The sequence below is a fragment of the Corylus avellana genome, chromosome 8, assembly GCF_965113065.1.
Source record: "Corylus avellana chromosome 8, dhCorAvel1.hap1.2, whole genome shotgun sequence".
In the NCBI taxonomy this organism is placed as follows: Eukaryota; Viridiplantae; Streptophyta; class Magnoliopsida; order Fagales; family Betulaceae; genus Corylus; species Corylus avellana.
The window spans coordinates 19,692,078-19,713,878 of record NC_142497.1 but is presented as its reverse complement, the minus strand read 5'-3'; the positions used below and the strand labels follow the sequence as shown (position 1 = coordinate 19,713,878).

Genomic DNA, 21,801 nt, shown 5'->3' with positions numbered 1-21,801 from the left:
TTAAAACACTTTTCAAATTTTTGTTAAACCAATTTTCATTTATAAACCATGCATGCATGCAAATTTTTTTTTTTTTAAACTGCAGCCCCACCATTTCTTTTAATAGAAAATCTTTTGTATTTCATTTTAAAATAAGATCTAAAGCATTAGAGCTCTCTAGCATCCCATAGCATAATGCTCTTATATAACATAGTTCAAAACTATGTTAATACATCATAGATACAACTAGTAAAATTTCAACATAAAAAACTATCTAAGATATGGATATCCTAAATTTTCTTAAAACATTATTTTACTAGCTGTAAGAGATAACTACTCACACCAAAATCATCATTCCTCAGCTCATAGGTTAGGAGCAAAAACGAAAATACATAAACAAAAACAAAAAATCATAGAACACCCTGCTCTCATTGGTGACAAAGAAATTGGATCGGCGATCGGTGCAATTAGACCCGCGTATGAGACTATGGAAGAGCAAATTTGATAGACTGAAGTTGTACCAGTGTCAACGTTGCTAACATGCCGGTGCGTGGCCGGCAGATTAATGCATTAAGGCCGGCAGTTGGAAGAAGGGTGGCCGATGAGCAATAGCATGGATGGACGAAACTGATAAAAAAACTAAATTTGATTTTGAAAAAATTAGATCTAAAAACCTAATCAGATTCAGTGAATGGCAGTGGCCGGGAAAGGAAAAAAAAAAAAAAAAAAAACAAGAAGAACATTTCCTAGATAATTTTTAAACTGAATTCTAAATAGTTTAATCAATATTTTTTAGTAAATAATTTTAAATTTTCCATCTTCAACTTAGGAGAACATTTAATTTTTTTTTCCCAAGTTAATATACCATCTGAATAATTTAATCAAAATTCTAACTAAGATTTTACAAACTCCAACCTACAATTCCCTATAAAATCTGGAGTGGTCCTATAGAATCTAGTCAGTCAAAAATTGTCTCTAGTGGAGGAATTTCTTACATTGTTGTCATATTATTGAAATATGACAGACATTAAAAATCAATCAATGCTAAGAAAAAATTTAATAAATCATTTTCACTATCAAATCATTCAAATCATATACCAACCATAAAACAACCTAATAAGTAACATTTTTCCGTTTATGATCTTTTCATGTATTTGCATTATTTATTTAGAGTAATGGGCCGCTTCTCACTTAGTATTCAGAAGCATTCCCATAAGATCATCTATTCTCTCGTCTATAACCTTCCTCCTTTCAATTAGAAAAAAATAAAAATAAATAAATAACATTTCTCATTAAATTAATATGCATCCAAAATGCATTTAATTTTTACATATATTTTTAATTCTCAAATGCAATTTAAATATATTGGAGTGTAATAAATAACTTTGTCCTCTCTATCCTATCTCAATCTAAGTAATCCGACCCTTAAAATGTTTGTTTCATTTTCTTTCCTAGGAAACAAACTATTAACAAACAAAAGAGCCCTAATCTAATAAATCCCATTAATTAGCATAAAATTCCACGTGTAAGAACACATTCCTGGCGAACAAACCTTAAATTTGTGATCTATGGTTCTGAAAGGCTCCAGAGGAAGGAAGATACTGCGGGAAAAGAATGAAACTTTTCTAACTTTATAACGACAGGAAAAAGGCGAAGGCTCTGGAATCTGATCGTTTCATTCACACCCACCAAATCCGTGATTTTTCACTCCCCATTTCCCAGAAATCTGCAGATTTTCCTGCATTTTGGGTCAAACAAATTGAAACCCCATTTCTGTTGAAAAAAAGCTTCCAAATTTCTCTTCGGTTACTGCATGCATGAAACTAGAACACAGAAAGGAGTCCAGATATGCAAATTAGCAAAATGCAGTCCAAATTTTGAAGGAAATTTATCAAGAATTCAGAAGATGGAAACAAAAATGGTGCTATTTGATATAAATTATTCAGACATGAACACAATTGACATTCAATAACGAAGAAAAATTGCCAAGAAGGCTGCCTACGCATCCCAATTGCCATTCTAATTCACCGTGTAAGAAAAAAAAAATCAATAATTATGAGGGAAAATAAATTAATCTCATAAAACTAAATACAATTCTATACAACACAATGCGAGTACCAAGCTCCGTAGACAACCACCAATGGCCGCTCCCGATGTGATCTCTTGGCGGAAACCCGGGGGAGACGAGAGGTGCGAGGGCGAGCCGTCCAGTCCCGGAGAATTCTCCGGCGAAAGAGAGATATCCGGCGGTGTAGCGCCGGGCATCACGGGGGTTCCGGGCTTGGAATTCACCGTTGGGTTTTTCCCGAAAATCTCCCTCGGCAACAGCACTTGGGAGACCCCGAAGATCGCCACCGGGTTCTGATCGAACACGGTCTGAGTCACCGACGCCTGAACGATCCCAGTGTTGATCGACACCGACCCGTTCACCCTGGAGATGTTGAGCGTGAACCTACCGGCGCCCATGTCCTCGGTGGCCAATGTGGGCTGGACCGGGTTCACGATCGACTCCAGAGAACCCAACGGATAGTACGAGTGGAGCACGTGGAACCTCAAGACCACCGCCTTCTTGTCCGCCGGCAGAGACTGGAGCCTGACGGTGGCGGGAAGATCGGCGAAGGCGGCGTCGGTCGGGACGAAGAGTGTGATCCCGGCACCGCGCTCGTCGGCCTCGAACTCTTCGACGACGCCGGAGGCCGCCAACATGGAGGCGGCGACGTTGAAGTTGTGGCCGTCGATGAGGGCCTTGGTGATGTTGAGGCCCAGAGGGGGGCGAGTCTCGGAGGCCATGAGATCGAAGTTGTAAGGAACGAGGAGGGAATTGACGGTGAAGATGGTGACATTGTAGGGAAGGGTTTTGAGGAGGGACAAAACGGTGGCGTTAGAGGGGGAGTAAGGGGCGGGCGAGCGGATCGAGACGACGCCGTTGGAAGGGTTGAAGGTGATGTTGACGGAGCCATAGTTGCTGGTGGCCCGTCCGGTGGTTTGGAAGAGCGTGGTGACGAGGAGGCCGGAAGGGGGGATCTGGTGGAGCTCGGACCAGGAGAGGTAGCGCAGGAGGACGTGGTAGCGGAAGACGTCGGCCAGGGAGCTGGAGGGTAGGCGGCGCGTGAGGAGGTCGGAGTTGGAGAGGTAGGGGTTGGGGACGGCAAGTAGCGTGATGGAGGTGCGGTCGTCGAGATCGGAGGAGATGGTGGAGGAGATGAGGGAGGCGAAGGAGGAGAGCTCTGGGAAGGAGGAAAGGAGGGCGGTGATGTTAACGGCCAGGACAGGCGGTGGGGCTGGGGATAGGAGGAGGAGGAGGAGGAAATAGAGGACAGTAGTAGGGGCAATATGGGGAATGTGGAAGAGAATGGCCATTACTATACTCTGGCTCTCTCTCTCTCTCTCTCTCTAATCCCTTCTATCTCTCACTCTCGCTGTGTGTGAGTGTTGGAGAGTGACGGTGAGCGAGGGTGAGCGAGTGAGGGAGTGGAGGATGATGTTGTTTGATGCATGATGATGATTCATTGTGATGGTGATGTTTGGTACATGAGGTTTTTTTCTATTTTCTATTTATTATTTTTTTCATTTTGTGTAATGGACATTCTTGGTCCACTCGCGCCCAAGGCAGGAACTAGGAAGGGATAGGAACACCGCTGGCCGTGGGGGCAATACTTATATAGTTTAGTCTGTACACTCAAGTATACTAGTAGGGTTAAAATGCAAATACTCCAATTCTTGTACCAATCAAGTTTCTATTGTCTCCTCTTCCTCTCCAAGCAAAGTATATATGGCTTTTTTGTAACTTTGTTTCTGTTTTTTGAAAACATATATATTTTTTTGGTTTTTATTTGTAAAAAAAAAAAAAATGTTTTGTTTATATTTTATTATGGAGTGTATTTGAATAATAAAACAAAAAGTAGTTTGAATATTTAAACTTAGAAAAAATAAACGAATAGCTGCTGAAAATACTCTTAGTAAAGACGTTTTCGGCTATGAATGGCGTACTTGCCTTTTGAGGATCGTAATGCCTTTAAATTGAAGGCTCCCCAAAGGTGATCATTGATGGAATGTATGGTGGGCTTGTAGCTATGCAATAACTATATGTAGGCATGAGACACTTAGGCTTTTTTTTCACCTTTCTATTGAGTGAGCCCTATGTTAATAGGGCCCCCTAGGCTCTGGGCCTTAGGTTTATGTATATCCAAATCAATTATCCCTCATTCCTATTCGTGACCGCTTTAACTAATTAGGTATAACACTAGGCTTAGGTAGAAGAGGGTTCGAGGGAACACTTGTGGCCATTTAGACGAAAGGGTGGTTTGATGGAGTCATTTTTTTCTCTGTGAGTGCTTACATGCATTCATATAGGAAAGGGGCCCGAATGAGTAATTTTCCCTCAATACCCGATAAATTAAATAACTCTTTAGTAAGCCTCTCCGTCTAATTCCCCAAAAAATAAGACCAAGAGATCTCTACTCAGGAATACTAGGTAGCGAAAACAAATGATATATTTATCAACATTAATAATTACAACCATAACATCTTATAAGAATCATCACATTAACTTAAATTATATTATACATATCAATGTTACAAAATATCTAAACTAAACCTTAACACACAAATATATCTCAAATAGACAAATACTAAGTCTATAACTGTAACACTTTAGTCCCATATTGGAAATAAGAGAAGAAGCCCACATAGAGTGGGTAGTTTATAAAGATAATCATAAGTGTTAAGTTCCACATTGCCTAGTTACTAGGTAAAATTGAGCTTTATAATGAATTATAGAAAAGCTTAAAATTGACTAATCATTTTGAAGTAATAGCGCAGACGTGGTTAGCGTCTTTCTCTGGGTCAAAAATGCCATGGTGATACATAATAAATATAGTACATGATATATTAAGTAAGCATGTAATATATTAAAGATTCATATCGCCTACCCGTGATATTAGTCCGTTTTCGATAGGTTTGGAGTTGTCATAAAGGACTTGTAGTACAACACTAATGCCACAAATATTGTTGCATACAATCTGTCACTAGCACAGCCCGACCAAGTCTGACTGTAAGTGGCCTACATGTCTATATCCTAGATGGTTAGAAAAGAGATAAATTTACAAGCTTGAGATAATGTGGCTTTAACAGTTGGTTTGAGGATGGTTATAAGAGAGATGATGCAATCCACAAGAATGTGAGGAGTGGGGTTATTAGTATTACTGTTCTGGCCCATTTGAATAACCAAACATGGGCCGGCAGACATAGGCAACCTTAACAGTCATTTATCCCTATGCTGGGCTAGGCCCTCCTTGCATGGCATGACTGATGACTCAAAATTGTTTTCAATATTATTATTACAAATGGGACTTCTTCTTGTCATTCTCATGATCTTGTTCTTGTTAGTTGTGGCACTTTAATCTTTTTCTTTTCATAATTACTTTCATCTATTATGCCCATTTGACTTTGCCTAACTTTTCTTGACTCTGCAAGAGACAAGAAGATAAAAAAAAAAAAAAAAAAAAAAAAGCTTAGATTCACGTGAATCTGTCCAGACTGTCCTTCTTAACCTCTATCCTCTAAGGTTCAATGTAACAAATCTGCTTTCTCTCAGTACGTAGAAACTACCACTAAAGAAAACTATATAAAGTGAACTCCATATATTTCCATAAAAATGCCTATTTACAGGAGAATAAAACATATAATATAATATAATAACCTCAAGGGGTTTGGCCTAGTGGTTGAGGCTTGTAGTATTTAGAAGTATCACCATTTTAATCTCAAGTTTGGGACTTGATAGGTGCAAACTCCTTATTAGGGCCACTTCTTGGTGTAAATAGTCAGTGATTTACCTTGATCCATGTAAGTAGGGACGGAGTCAGAGATTACTATGGATAGAGGCCAAGGGCCAAAAAATTTGTGGGTAGGGGCCAATCCTTACAAAAAAAATTTTAGCCTTGAAAATTCTATTCCTACCAGCCTCCCATTCTTCCGTCACTGCATGTAGGAAAACTTTCGATAGTGCGGTGCACAAGTTTGAGGTTTACTCAGCAGGTAGGAGTGGCTGCACATGGAGGCGGGCAAGGGCGCTCGTGCCTAGTAAATTTTTCTAAAAAAAAATATTTTATGCCTACTTTTCTACTAGCTCCTATAAAATAAACTTAAATTTCATATCTTTGACATTTTTAGCCCCTATAAAACTCAGCCCAGCCCAAATTTCAGCTCAAAAATCAGAGTAAACTGAAGGAGATGGTGTTTTACACTACCTTTTACCTACCAGGTTACCACATTTTTTTTTTTTTTGGTTCTTGTTCATTGCTGTTGGCTGCTACTACGCCGAGATTCTATTCTGTAAAGCCTGTAATGAAAGTTCTCTTGTCTGAGCGGTGAGTTATCTTTCGCAGGTCGCAGCTTCATTATATTTTATTATTTTATTTCTACTCCTATTAAAATAAATTTCTGAATCCATCGCTATCTGTATGGATGGGTCCGAAGGACCTTGCCATCAATTTGAACGCAAAAAGCGATTGAAGAAAGAAAAAAAGAAAAGATATTAATTGATTAAACATATGAAACGATGACCAGATCATGCTGCCGTTTAAATAGGAAATTTTTGTCAACAAATTTTGGCTACGTGTTCAAGTGGAAGTTACTATTTATGATAATAGCACCCATTTGATATTTCAGTTTTTAAATCAAAAGTCTTAGTTTGAATTTTGATCAGTAGTCAATAACTTCAATTGAATTTGAAATTAGGAGAATAGAAAAATAAATAAATAATTGAAATTAGGCAATCTTCTGTAATCAAATCATGGTAGAAATATTTAAAAAATAAATAAAAAATTGGCAATTTAAAAAAAAAAAAAAAAAAAAAAAAGGGCTGTCTAGAGAAAGAAAGAAACAAAACATTTTTGGATTCATTAGAGGCTTACTCAACCTTTATATTATACCAAATTAAATAGATAATGCTTTACTTCCTTAAACCTCTAACATATGACAATGACAACATTGTGATGTATAATTTGAGGTAAAAAAAACTTCATCAGTTGATATACTTATAATGTTCAAAAGTGAAATCATTTTTTGTTTGTTTGTGTGGTTGAAAAAAAATGAAATTTATCACATATTGACTTTGTAAATGTTGACTATCACATAATTCAATCCAAATAGCAAAGAATTAAAACATATTGATCACCATGTAAATGTTGGTAATTTATCACATATTTGACTATGTAAATGTTGACTATCACATAATTCAAACCAAGTAACAAAGAATTAAAACATATTGACTATGTACATGTTGGTATTCACATTTGACAAACCAGACAAGTTCAAATTCAGCAGAAAAAAAGAAAAAAGGTTATAAGAAACCCATTTTTCAGCACAATGATGAAAGCATTGCCTATAAAAGGGAGACTTAGTCAGGAATGATGTAGGCTCCCTTTGATAACTTTTACAAACACATTAATAAACAACATAAACATAAAAAAAAAACCCTAAAAAACACAAAACAAATTTCATATTTATGTCACATCAAAATATCAACTAAAACACGTTAACGAATAGAGCCAGACTGTAATTCTTACCATATTCTCCAAACACAACAATGGAGTTTCAGCAAAATTGTTGAGAGAGAGAGAGATGGAGAGGGAGAAGGGGATGATCATTGAAATGTTTCTGAATTCACAAACAAACCCTTTGAAAATATAAGGAGGGGGAAAGATGTGGATGGAATAGAGGCAAGACAAGGCTATAGGGCTATAGTGGTTTGTATTTGCTAGTGGGAATTGAAAGTGGTGGTGGCATTTGCTGACGGCTTATGACAGTGACCATGGTGCCTGTAAATTCCTTTTGAGTCAAACTAATTGGATTGTGTTTGCTCAATGGCTGGCATTCTCATTAAATTATCTTTTGTTAGGTTTATTTTCTCCAACACTTACTATTATATTATTTTTTTATTATTTATCTCTACTTGTAAATTAAGTTTTCTTCACCTCTAGAAGTTTGACATTCTTTTTGCAGCTTCAAAACTCAACCCCTACCCCCCCAAAACACGAGGTTTAGAATTTGTTTTTTTTTTTTTTTTTTTTTTTTTTTTTGTCTCTACAAATTTGAACATAAAAATTGTAATCGATGAAAGAAAGGAAAGTTGTTTAACCATTTCTGTCTAAAGAACTAATATATATATATATATATATATATATATATATATGTGTGTGTGTGTGTGTGTGTAAACAAATAATTTTTCAATTCCATTTTATGATTAGTGTTGGATAGAGGGTGTAAACTGCATTATATGGACGGATAATACATTTATTTCACATGTGTATATGCACTTTAGAGGTGACAAATTTTAGTTGTTAAATCACCACTTGTCCCAAAAGTTTAAACTGATAAGAATTTGTAAATTGAATCACTTAACCATTACTTTAATACTCCCCCTCACGTGTGGGTTCAACTCCCTTTTAATAGGTGATGCCCAACACATAGAACATTGAATTTAAATGATGAGTGTATTGACAGGAGTTAAGGTTCGATTCGAGGATCTTTGGTTTTGATACCATGTTAAATCATCACTTGTCCCAAAAGCTTAAGCTGATAAGAATTTGTAAATTTAATTACTTAATCATTACTTTAACATTAGTAATCACGCACCCCGGGGGGATCCATCTAATATCTATAAATGCATGCATACAAGTGAGTGGTTTAGTATATATATATATATATATATATTTTTTAAGTAGCCGCTTGTGACATCTATTTTGCATTTTGAGGGTTTTTATTTTTATTTTTATATATAATTTATTTAAACTATGAACTTAATTTATATGGGTCTACTGTATTTTTAAAGCTTTTTATGAGCTTTTTAAGACGAGCTTAATCCAATTTTTAGACTAAATACACTTATAAATTAAAAATTGTAAATACAGCTTGAATTATTAATATTTGGCAATACAATTATTTACAAACTGAAAATATATGTCATTGCTTTATAAGACAAACCATTTAATTATAAATTGAAAATACATGACATTGTTTTATAATATTTGTCTCCGCCTACTCATATTTCACTATCTACCCACATATGTGGGGATAGCAAATATGGTATCCGTCCGTCCTAGATAAGGGGTTGAAAATATGTTCATAACTCACGCAAACAAGCTAATAACATATGCGAGATGATTGAAAACCGCACACTTGAACACCCCTAGACCCTTAGACATCCATTTTAAAGTCAAGATTTTTGTGACAATGATACCACGCCATTTAAAATTTTAAATGAATTGACTTAACAATGTGCATGGTCCCACTTGACAACATATACATCACTAATTTATAAAATCTAATCTAAACAATAAATGTGAAAGATCCTAGTCAAGAAATATACATTGCCAGATTAGTTCAAACTTTCTCTTTTCCATAATTTTCTCAATATATCATATTAACATTATCATTGTTTTGTGCATATTTAGATTTTGTTTAATGAGAACAAATCATCCAAAAAAAAAACAAATATGGAACTGCAATAAAAAGAAAGTAATGTTAAATACTACACCTTCATCTTATAAAGCTGATGTGACAGTGCTTATCAATCCCCGTTAAAATAAAATTAGTAATCTATTTATATAAAGGAATTTGTAATCTATTTATAAAATTAGTATTATGGTTACGTGACATCATAAATTGTTTTTCAGAAAAAAAACTTTTCACCTTTCTCTCTGCACTTTTATTATGAAATATATCGTAAGATAAGGTGAAATAAGAACATATAATAAAATTATCTCAAATTTTAAAATTTAAATTAAACCAAAGAGTAAAAATTGACGACAAAGTTCATGTGATACATTAATGGCCTCTCTCTCTCTTTGATTATAACAGCTCCGTACTCATCAACTCTTGTACTTAACTGATATTTATCCACTATCTTTATAAAGATGGATGGGGGACTCTTTTTGGTCTACAAGATGGGGCCTTCAAGTTCAGCTTGATGCTTGATGGGGAGTCTAGTTTTGGGCATCTTCATTCTTCTTTATTATTGGGGGGAAGGGGGGATTTTTCTTTTCTTTTTTTTTTTTCTTTTTTTTTTTAATTTATTTATTTATTATTTTCAAGTTTAAAAAAGTGTTGTAATGTGATATAAATGTGAAACTTACTTTCACGTTTATGAGGATTATTTTGTGTTTTGACTTGTTTGTTAATGTCTTTGACTTTAGAACTGGTAGACATTCGCAACACTTTTGTGATTTGTCCCTAGATAGAGTTAATAATAATTTAAGTAGCAAATATGAGAGAGTTCATATAAGACCCATTTACCTAAACAAATTTTGAGTTGCTTGCTTATATGCTTGGACACGTTGTTAGGGATTAAAAACACCTTTATCCCGTCCAAAGACCCGTGAGACGTGAAAAGAATGAAGGATCATGGAAAAATAAGATAAGCAATTGCACAAGAATAACAAGATTTTAACGTGGTTCACCGCTAAGATTACGTCAACAGAGTTGCAACATATTTCGTTATGTAAAGAACATTACAAGAGGATTACAATTAAATAAACTGTTTAACCTCTAAAACCTTTATAGAAAACCTTACAATTCTCTTTATGCTTTTTCTTAATATTTGGTTTTTAGAAAAACATAATTTCAATGTCCCAAAGAGAGAATTTAAATAGATAGCAGCAAAAATTGTATATTTTAATGTGGTAGTGTCCGGATAGGCAAACGCAATGTTCGGACATGGCTCAATATTGACGCTCTCAGTGGCTCCCGTCCAAACACCTCTCCTGGTCCCCGCCCGTTCGGACACTATAGTCTATAGCAACCTTTTCGAACAAACAACCAAAATCCACCAAATTTAATACATGTTCCTTCATAAAGATTTTCTCACATTTATTGGTTGAATATCTAACAATTCTGATAACAAATCATTAAAAATCGGGTTTCAAAAAGGAAAATGAGAATATGAACACCCACCATGACCTTGGATGGAGGTAAAGGTGAAAAGTATGAACCGTACCGCGTCTTAGAGTTATAATGAAATTAAATAAAAGTCAATCTTTAAGGATCCAAAGCAATCTTTATTTTTTTTTCTTCAAGTTGATGAGTCAATGCACAAGGCCACGATCCTTCTTCTAGAGGGCTTTAAAAAACATCAAGTTTGATGTGCAAGTCGTTGTTCAAGATAGGGACCTCAACTTTCTTGGGTTTTCATTACTTGACATCTTCTTCTTGTTGTGGCCAAAATCAATAAAAATTAATTTAGTGATATCTTTATTTTATTTTATTTCTACATGATTACATGTAGGGTTGAGCACCGGCCCTCTCAAGTGGGTTACTAATCACATTGATTGACATGACATGTTTTTCTAATATCAATTACTTCAAAGGAAAAAAAAAATCACTTAAAGCACGTTATGTATGCTGGTATGACATTAACATAATAAATGAGTGTGAAAGTCGCATATATATATATATAACAAGTAGAAAGGAAAAAAGAGAGATGAGTACATCAAATCAAAAACACAAGATGCAATTGGTGCCAGACAGAATTAAAATTATTTCGACAGTGTATGATAACAACAGAAATTAAAAATTGAAGATTGAAAAAAGAATTTAGTAAGGGAGAAAATAGGGAAGAGAAAGACTTTAATTATTCCAAATAAGCAAATAAATAAATAATTCTAAAAGACTTAAATTTAATTAATACTTTAAAACTGAATTGAAAAATAACAAAGACTATATGCCTTTATATAGGTTAGGTACCTTGTAATTTAACAAGGAAAATGAAAACCTAATCCTAATGGAAAATGGAAAACTCAATCCTTATTAAAAAAGAAAACTACAACACACATGTATAATTAAAATAACACTAATGTCGTTTTTCTCCTGCATCAGCAACCCAACAAGTTACAACATCTCCAAAACAATCAATAACGTGCACAAAAGACCTAAATACTAATGAGAATGAGTCATAAGAATGGCTCAGGCTAATGAATTTTTTGTTCATTAGTGAAGAAAGAGGCCCCTAGATGCCTGTATATAGGCTAGGTACCTCATAATTTAACAAGGAAAATGAAAACCTAATCTTAATGAAAAATGGAAAACTCAATCCTTGTTAAAAAGGAAAACTACAACACACATGTATAATTAAAATAACACTAATGTCGGTTTTCTCCTGCATCAGCAACCCAACAAGTTACAACATCTCCAATACAATCAATAACGTGCATAAAAGACCTAAATACTAATGAGAATGAGTCATAAGAATGGCTCAGCCTAATGAATTTTTTGTTCATTAGTGAAGAAAGAGGCCAACACCTATAACAACTACAAATAGTCTTGAAGCACTAGGTTACAATGCCAGGATCCTTCCAAGAAGCTTCAAACTTACAATCCGTACTCAAGTGTAATAGAATTTTCAGACCAAACACTCCTTTCAATTTCAACACGTCTGGAAAGTGAAATATATATATATTAAGAAAAAAAAAGAGTTTTTTTTTTTTTATATAAAATTTTTAAAGTATCCAACTAATAATAGCCTCCATTACTTTAATGGGTAAAGTTTTCTTTCTAAGCTACTTTCCTATGTAATGTTGAGCATCTGTTAAAGAAGACAAACACTAATATTTTTTTGGTTCAAATTGATGGAGTCAATGCATCCAACCATGGCAATTGCATTTCTAAACATAAATTAATGGGTGTGTTGGGCATTATTCAAAATACTAGTTTATGGAAGTCTCTTGGCTTGATTATACTATGCTATATTTTATCTATCTAATGAGTCATTAAAGATTTAGTCCAAGATTTTGCAATCTGACCCCTTATATGTAATTCAATGTTTAATACCAAAAATGTTAAACAATACTGTTTTCAAATAGTACTTTAAATGTGGATTCACATTACAAACTTGCATAATTGGACCAGGATTGTCAAGTTGCACTTACTATTGACATTACAGTTCGTAAATAGTGAAATCTGATTCATCAACCATACACTGATTATGAATTGTCGTATCAGTTTATAGTTATAAAAACTGTGTTTTGTGGTTAAAACCTTGAAATCAACTTAAAAAAATTTACAAGCAAGCACAAAGTTAGGTCAATAAGTGTGCAAGTGATATTATATTTACATGATTTAGGTTGAGGAGGTGGTAAAGAAGACAAAGGAGAGGAAGAGTGGGTGGGTCAAGCAAAAGGGATGTTGTGGGGATGGTGGCTTGGGAAGGTTTGTCCACTTACGAGATTGAATGATGATGGGTTTGAATTCTCAAATGGGATTATTATTATGAGAGTGGAAATTTGAGCTTTTCTATGGCTTAATTAATTGCAACCGAGGTTCTTTAAATCTCATAAGATAATATTAATATATTTATACACGATGTGGGATCATAGTTCCCATTCACGCCCCCCTTCTTTTGCTAGTGTTGGAGGCAATTATGTACCCAAAAACCATTTACCTTTGTCTCATCATATGCCACAGTAGCTTAATTTCCACGTGGCAACATCCCATTTCAGGGCAATTGGAGCATATACTTGGGAGAATAAACTCTGGTGTATCCATGCATAACAAAATTCATTGGTTTATTTTGACATTTATATTCCTACGAGATAAAGGGTGCTCTCCATTCACCATGGAAGTGTCCATTCCAATGAAATAAAATTCTTTCAATCAAATTTATTAAATTGACAATATTTGTATTTAAATCACGTGATTCTTACTTGTATCTATTAAAAAATGCACCTAATAATTTAATAGAATGCGTTGAAAAAATTTTCTTTAATCTAATTTAGAGAAAAACTTCATTTTTTTTTTTTTTTAGTCTTCTCTCTTTTTGTTTTCTATTATCAAAAACATAAATAATTTTTTTAAACTAAAAATAAAAAATATTACTAAAACACGTTAACAAACATACCCTTTTATCTTTTTACGAAATAATGCCAAATGCCACCTTCACGTCTTTATTGTTTCATTTCAAAATTGATGTAACATTTTAAATTACCATTAGATCAAAATCAAATAATAATATATCACAAATTCAATAATAACTTTACGAGCCTCATCAAAATGACCCAAAAAAAAAAAATGAATATTCTTTTTAGCATTACCTTTTTTTAACGTATGCTATAAACATATTAGATTGGGTTGAGATAAATATAGATTCGAATTCTATAAAGAAAAAAGAAAAGAAAGAAAAATACATTTCAACGCTTGATACGTTGACACCTCACAACATTTTACCTAAATTGGGACATTGGAAGAGAGATAAACAAAAAGGAGGCCTGTCCATTCAAACTGGATTATCAGTCTAGCTATGAAATCTACACGCGAGAATTTCTTCTGGATTAGCCTACAATGGAATTTTGGCCTTGAAGACTTATTATAGCTGACTTTTGAAAAAGTAACAAGGTTCCCACAATAGCTAATTTTAGATGGATAAAAGATTCTCGTCTTTCTTACCAATTTTACTGTTTAGATTATTCGTAATTCAAACAGTAAATATAAAAAAAAAAAAAAGTTACCAAATTTACCTGTTTATTCAAACAAATAAACCATATAGAAGATCCGAATTCGATATAAATAGCCTGCAAGTATCTAGCAATCTAATCTAAGAGAGGGTAGAGGAGGGCCAGTTTTGGACAAGTTTACCTAAAACTCTCACACTGGAGTAAATGCAGCATAATTATACTTATTAGTAATTTGCAACCACCCCACCTTACCAAATTTATTAAATAATTAAAGTTCCCAACAAAAAAAAGAAAAGTAGAAGAAGAAAATGAAAGTCAAGCTCAGCTGCAAGGAGAGAGAGAGAGAGAGAGAAGAGTAGTCGGGAAACCTCGAGTTGACAATCGACGATAGCTGGAAATAATGATGGGACACGTGTCAGTCAACCCTTGCTTCCATCAATCCCTTCTCCCGATCCAACGGCGATTGTGGCACGCGTTTCCAGGTCATATTTATTAGGCTTTGCTCTTTGACTTTTTTGATCTCTACCAGAATTTATGACCCCCCTTCAATTTTCATACCCCAGCGAGAACCCCATCCCCACGCGCCATTCAAGCGCGCGAAACAAAAATGATTCATATCTATCGTTCTCCCTGTCGGCCCATCTCGTGTCCTGCAAATCTTGTTCACATTCAAAGGAGCGTGGTTTCCACGCCCATCCGCGAGCGTAATTTGGATAAATGATCTAACCTAAACCCATGAGTTTACTTAAACCCTACCCCATAGTCAACGCCCCACCCAAAAAAGCACAAACATTTAAAATACAAATAAAACAAACAAAAAAAAAGAAAAGAAAAAGTGGATTTTTCTTCCTCATATCTCATTTCAAAACCAGTACTCAAAGTCAACGCCTCTCTCTCTCTCTCTCTCTCTCTCTCCGTGTCCAACCTCTTCTACTTCTTCTGAGCATCCTTTACTCGCTTTGGCTCTCTCTCTGATTACCAATTGGCCATGAAATACCAGCCATAGCGATTTGTTCCTCAAACAACCAAAAGGCCTCAGATTTTTTCAATTCTTTTCGGGGCGATGGGTAACGGTTTCGGAAAGCTGACAGTGTGTTTCACCGGCGGCGGAGAGGGTCGCCGGAGGCAGGACTTGCCCGTTTTATTATCGGACCCTTTGGACCTAGGACACTCCTTCTGCTACGTGAGACCCGACCAGAGTCGCCTCTCGTCCTCCAAGGTCCACTCCGAAGAGGCCACCACCTTCAAAACTATCTCCGGCGCTTCGGTGAGCGCCAACACTTGGACACCTCTCTCCACGTCGATCGTGGACGTTTACTCCTACAACAGTATCGACCGAGCTGCGGCGTTCGAGAGCTCAACCTCCTTCGCTTCGATTCCTCTGCAACCGATTCCGAAGAATTTGATGAATTCGGGTCCGATTTCCGGTAGCATGTACGGAATTCCGAGCTCGGGTCCGTTGGAGAGAGGATTTCTATCGGGCCCGATTGAGCGGGGCTTCATGTCCGGCCCGTTGGATCGCGGGCTGTACTCGGATCAGATGGAGAAGGGTTTCTCTGGCCAGTTCCAGAGGAGCTTCTCTCATGGGGCTTTTGCATTCAGGCCCAGATCGAGAAAAGGGAAGCTGATTCGGGTCCTCCAGAGAGCGATATCGAAAGCTATGTCTCGGGGGCAGCAAAACTCGATCGTGGCTCCGATTAAATCCGGCGTGGTGAAAGAACCCGATTGGATTGTTGGGACTGAGAGGCACCACAACGAGAACTTGACGGTGAGCAGCGTGAATTTTAGCAGCGACGGTAGCTTGGAAGACGACGAGGACTCCTTGGAAAGCCAGAACCTTCAGTGGGCTCAGGGAAAAGCAGGGGAGGACCGAGTGCACGTCGTCGTTTCGGAGGAGCACGGCTGGGTATTCGTCGGGATTTACGATGGGTTCAACGGCCCCGATGCTCCTGATTTCTTACTCTCCAATTTGTACTCATTCGTGCACAAGGAGCTTAAGGGTCTGTTGTGGGACGACGGGTTTGAATCCCCTACGAACACAATCACTGCCCAACCTGCCTATTCTTCCCCTGCTTCCGATTCCGATGTCAATTCCAATTCGGCAATGGAAGATTCCGATGAAAATTCGGCAAGGAATCGGTCGGCCGGAGATGCTTGTACTCGGTGCGCAGTTGAGGTGCATGAGAATTTTCCTTGTGCAAGTGGGGACGATGATGCGAAGCGAACTAGGGGTAAGGTTTCCTCGAAGAGCAGATACAAGAACAGAGGATCGGAGAGCCAGAGGAGGTGGAGGTGGAAGTGTGAATGGGACCGTGAGCGAGTGGAGCTCGACAGGAGGTTAAAGGAACAGTTACTGAATAGTAGCAATAAATCTGGGTCGGATGGGGCGAGAGCGATCAACCACTCGGACGTGTTGAAAGCGCTTTCGCAGGCTCTGCGGAAAACAGAGGAGTCATATTTGGATATTGCGGACAGGATGGTTGTGGAGAATCCGGAGCTGGCGTTGATGGGTTCGTGTGTGCTCGTCATGCTAATGAAGGGTGAGGATGTGTATGTGATGAATGTGGGTGATAGTCGAGCAGTGTTGGCTCAGAAGGCCGAGCCCGATTATTGGTTGGGGAAGATTCGCCAGGACTTGGAGAGAATCAATGAAGAAACTATGCATGATCTGGAAGCGTTGGACGGTGATAGGCCCAGCACGTGTCCGAGTCTGACCGCTTGTCAGCTTAGCGTGGATCATAGCACTAGTGTGGAAGAGGTACAGATTTTGCTCTTAGATTGAGATTGTTTTTGCTGTTTATTTACTGTTTTGAATAGGTTTTTCCATGTCTTCTTGTTTGATGGATCAAGGTTGGTTTGCATTACAGGAGGTTCAGAGAATAAAGAGTGAACACCCAGATGATGCTTGTGCTGTGATCAATGATCGTGTGAAGGGTTCCTTGAAGGTCACTCGTGCTTTTGGTGCTGGTTTTCTCAAGCAGGTACCTTACTATTCTTATCTTCCTAGCTTTCAGCTATTTGTCATGATTGCTAGTTGATAATTGAGAATTTGTTGAAACATACTTCATAATATAGATGAGATGGTTGCAATTGAAATTTTGAGACATAGGCCTGTTGTTAAAATCTTGTTCTTCCAAAAATGTTATGATGATCCTAATGATGTTCATTCCCAATATCATTGATAACTTCTCCTTTCTCGTAGATTTCATTTTCATTAGCTTATTAGATTACCTAATTCAGCCAAGGATTAGTATGATATCTTGGAATTTCTTTCAAGTAAGGAGGAAAAAGGCTGTGAGTTGTGCTGCTGGTGGTATCAGCTACACAAGTGCTTCTCTTTGTTACTTGACAGAAACACTGGAAACAAATCCATCTGTTTGCTAATATGAGCAAATGTTTGAATGATAGATTGAAGATTTGATATTTAGTGTAATATGTTAGCTGCCAATCCAATGGAGGCAGATTCTGAGATGCTTAGTTTACTGAAACACTTGGTTTCTGCCTAAAACAATTTGCATTTCTTTCTGTTCACTACTCCGATCAGGTTTATAAACATGTCTCTGATGGGAAGCATTGTTTGTTCTTAGCAGAAATCTGTCTAGATAGATGGATAGTGAAACTTTTTGCTAAAATACTGTTTTTTATTATTTGCCCTTGCAACTGGAGAAATTTGTCTGGCTAAATTTCTTGTGTTATTAAGAAATTGTTTCTGCTATTTCTTTACACCTGGTTTTTCTTGGCTGTCTGCAGCCTAAATGGAACAATGCACTTTTGGAGATGTTCAGAATAGACTACATAGGGACTTCCCCTTACATCAACTGTTTCCCATCTTTATACCACCATAGATTAGGCCCAAAAGACAGGTTTTTGATATTATCCTCTGATGGGCTCTATCAATACTTCACAAATGAAGAAGCTGTTTCTGAAGTTGAGCTTTTCATCATGTTACAACCCGAAGGAGACCCTGCTCAACATCTGGTTGAGGAAGTGCTGTTTCGAGCAGCCAAGAAAGCTGGTATATCTCAAATTTCAACTAGAAATAGATTGTTTGTGAAATAGAAAGCATTGCCACTAACTTTTGAAATCTAAACTTAAGCGAATTTGGGTTTGGTGAATTGCAGGTATGGACTTCCACGAATTACTCGAAATACCACAAGGGGATCGGCGGCGATACCACGACGATGTTTCCATCATTGTTATTTCTTTAGAGGGAAGGATATGGAGGTCATGTGTATAAAAGTAGAGAAAATCTCAGAGAAGATATAGAGACATTTGCTTAAGAAAAAAAAAAAAAAAACTCAGCATTACCCCTTTTTTGCTCTGTTTTCTTCCTGGTCACCTCTGTAAAATTAAGCAATTAAGCTCTCCGGAATTAAGGGTCTTAGTTGGGAATGTACACTGGGTGGCAAGGAGTGTAAAGGTGTAAAAGCTGGTTCATGTTGATTATAAAACTGACATAGAAAATTGTAATTTTCTAATAAATGGTATTCCTTTTGAAAAGGGTTTTGTTCGGAATCATCATGACCATCACTTTCTGTAATTCTTCTACCACAACCATATGTGGTTGCCAACACTTTGTCATCTCAGCATCAGCATCTTTTTGTAGCCTTTCTGCATATAAGTTGTAAACAATTCACTACTTGTTTCCCAACATTTAGCCATATGAGAATACTAGGTTCTATATTTGTGTTCTTACTTTTGCCCTTTCCAGTCTGACAAGGATGCATTGTTGCACAAAAGTCAGAAGCACCATATTCCACACCCAACTCTTTCTTTTCTGTTTTCTCTCTAATTTAACCTAGATGCTGAAATCCGCACCTTACTACTGGTACTCATCGTTAGAATATTAATTATATGATTAAATTACTTACTTTTTTTTATTAACATAAATCTTTCTGATAAATAATAATCAGACAAAAAGTTGAGTTCGAACATGGACTTTATGGTTTACTTTCATTTCAATTAACCTCGCTCATTGAGGAAAAGCGTTATAGTATTAATTAAATGGTTTTATTAACTTTTTCTTATTAGTTTAAATTTTTTTAGACAAATAATGATTTAACATTCATACTCGTGTCACAATAAATAGATGCCTTTTTGAAGTAAAAGAAATAAAAACATAGAAGCTGAAAATGGTGCAAGGTCAGCAGCATAATGGAGTTACACATCCTTATGTTGCAAGAAAGCAAACAATTCTACACAATTCCCACTTTTGTTCAATGTCTTTCTTTGTTGTTCTTGACTTTGGTTTGTGTTATATGTCAGTTTATACCAGATACAAGTAAAATGTATCACAAATTTAGATTTTCAGCAATTCAGACAACAAATATAAGAGAGTTTTTATTGAACTCACTTGTCTAAACATGTGGCAGGTTGTTCAAACCTATTAAAATAGATAAGTCCCATAAAAGTTATCTCACAATAAATTACTGAAAATCTCTATTCAAATATCAGACGTTTTCAATAACCAATATAGCAGCCTACTTCGCGTGGAGGACACTCAAAACCTTATTATTTGGGTTCTTTTGCAATTTAAGGAGTAAACCTCAAATCTTTTTGCATGTGGTCCGTAGAAGAACCCACATTTAAGTACCATTAAGTTTACCCTTAATTAATTTCACACTTTATAAACCTTCTGTGAATCCCCCCCCCCCCCCCCCCCCCAAATCATAGACCGTAGGGCATCTTAGCCTTTGACCCCCAATTTATGCACACGTTTCTTCTGTGCTACGTGGCCAAACAAGAGCCCTGTGCTACCCTGTTTGGAGGACCCAATTATAATTGTCCTAACTGCTATCTACTTCAACAGAGAGTAAATGTTATGCAGTTGGGAGAGGTTGGTATAATGGTATCAGATATTGGTAATGAAAACCTGTCAATTGGTCAATAAATTTTCAACCAAGATTTCAGCTATGTGCGGCTATTTTCAACCAATCCCAAACACTTCCTTCCTTGACAGGTAAGGGCTACAGGATATTTAGGAAGCCAATTGATTTTTTTTTTCTTTTTTTTTTCCACAACCCTGACAAAAAAGATAATAAAAAATAAAAAAACTTTTGATTCTCCTCCCGTAAACCCACTAAAAGGAGCTATTATTTCTAGAAATTAGAGGAAATTTCTTTGATTTAATTTCTCAAACTAAAATATGTATTTATAACATGTAATTTTTATATGTATTTTTAATTATGTGTTTTAAAAATAAATATTAATTTGATAAACTGAGTTTAATGAATTATCTCCTATTCGATTTAGAAAAAAATTTGTCCGAAAATGTTTTAAGTAGTTTTTTTCTTTGTCAAATTTCAAAGTGAATTTTTATTTTTTTATTTTTAAGAAACAACGGAAAACAAAGGGAAGGAGATCGAAGAGGATCTTTCTCACTCTTTATTCTTTTTTTTTTTAATAAAAAAAATTCTTCTTTAACAATAATGGAAAGCGGCCCATTTACATTCTGACATCTGTTCCAATGTAAGTCAGCCGAAAGTTCGCAAAAAGCCATGGGCCGGTAGAGTTGTAGAAGCCAATCCAGTACGTGGGCTAAAATGGAGATACATCGCACTTGGGCTTTCTCATGGTACCTTGCGTTGACCTACTGTAGCCCAGCCCATCTTAATTGCAGGCCTATTTGTTTCCCAGAGTCCACGCAACTCATGGACCCAAAGGTTAAAAAAAATAAAAAAAGTTGAAATTTCATTGACCTTCGTATTTTGATTAAGAGGAATGTTAGGCTTATAAATAAATTTTTATAAAATGACGTAGCACAACATGATTAGATATGAGATAAATTTAAATTTTGAGTAACCCAATCATACTGTGTCATATCAGTTTGTAAATTTTTTTTTATAAACTTTGTAAGCCTAACATTTTCCATTGATTAATTGTTTTAGAAAGTTTTTTTTTAATGTCGGAAATCTACTATATTATATTGACATATATCTATCCTACTCATGGCCAACTTCTCTACTACGTGTAAAAAAAAATTGAATTTTAAACCAAACAAATTGTCATTTTTCCCAAATTTTCAAAATCCCAAAATCCTCTCTATCAAATTTATTTATTTTTAAATAATATGTAAAAAAAAAGTTGGCCATAAATTGAATTTATGTTGTGACCTTAATATTTTCCTATCTTTAAACATATATATTTAAATAATATCAAAAAAACAATATTAAGAGAAGTAAGCATAATATAAAGTAGAGCCCAAGTGCCACATGTCACTTACCCACATGGCAAACAAAAGGTTTGGTTTTGGTATGTCGATGTTTTCAACCTTCTCTTCCAATTAGGGTTTAAAATATTTGCTTCCCACGTCGTATGCACTTTGGCCGACTTTGACGTAACGCTCTGTCTACCTTCCCATTTAACCTTCATTTTTTTT

At 36.0% G+C, this 21,801-nt stretch overlaps 2 protein-coding genes across 2 annotated transcripts; one reads left to right on the top strand and one right to left on the bottom strand.

The window, feature by feature from the left end:
• Nucleotides 1-1,892: 1,892 nt before the first annotated feature.
• On the bottom strand, nt 1,893-3,460 carry SOS5 (Fasciclin-like arabinogalactan family protein). Its single transcript, XM_059574293.2, has one exon. The coding sequence runs from the start codon at nt 3,337-3,339 to the stop codon at nt 2,056-2,058; it is 1,284 nt and encodes a 427-aa protein (XP_059430276.2). The 5' UTR covers nt 3,340-3,460; the 3' UTR covers nt 1,893-2,055.
• Nucleotides 3,461-15,292: 11,832 nt separating this feature from the next.
• LOC132163856 (putative protein phosphatase 2C 23) lies at nt 15,293-18,923 on the top strand. The gene is made up of 4 exons (XM_059574234.2): nt 15,293-17,181; nt 17,291-17,404; nt 18,174-18,438; nt 18,545-18,923. The coding sequence occupies exons 1-4, from the start codon at nt 15,487-15,489 to the stop codon at nt 18,658-18,660; spliced, it is 2,190 nt and encodes a 729-aa protein (XP_059430217.2). The 5' UTR covers nt 15,293-15,486; the 3' UTR covers nt 18,661-18,923.
• The last annotated feature ends 2,878 nt before the right edge of the window (nt 18,924-21,801 follow it).

What these genes read in the sequence shown, in the direction of transcription:
- SOS5 (XM_059574293.2), bottom strand. Translation starts at nt 3,339, where the DNA reads ATGGCCATTCTCTTCCACATTCCCCATATTGCCCCTACTACTGTCCTC.
- LOC132163856 (XM_059574234.2), top strand. Translation starts at nt 15,487, where the DNA reads ATGGGTAACGGTTTCGGAAAGCTGACAGTGTGTTTCACCGGCGGCGGA. An exon ending in ATAGCACTAGTGTGGAAGAG is followed by an intron (nt 17,182 to 17,290) that starts GTACAGATTTTG and finishes TTTGCATTACAG; the next exon opens with GAGGTTCAGAGAATAAAGAG. An exon ending in TCGAGCAGCCAAGAAAGCTG is followed by an intron (nt 18,439 to 18,544) that starts GTATATCTCAAA and finishes GGTGAATTGCAG; the next exon opens with GTATGGACTTCCACGAATTA.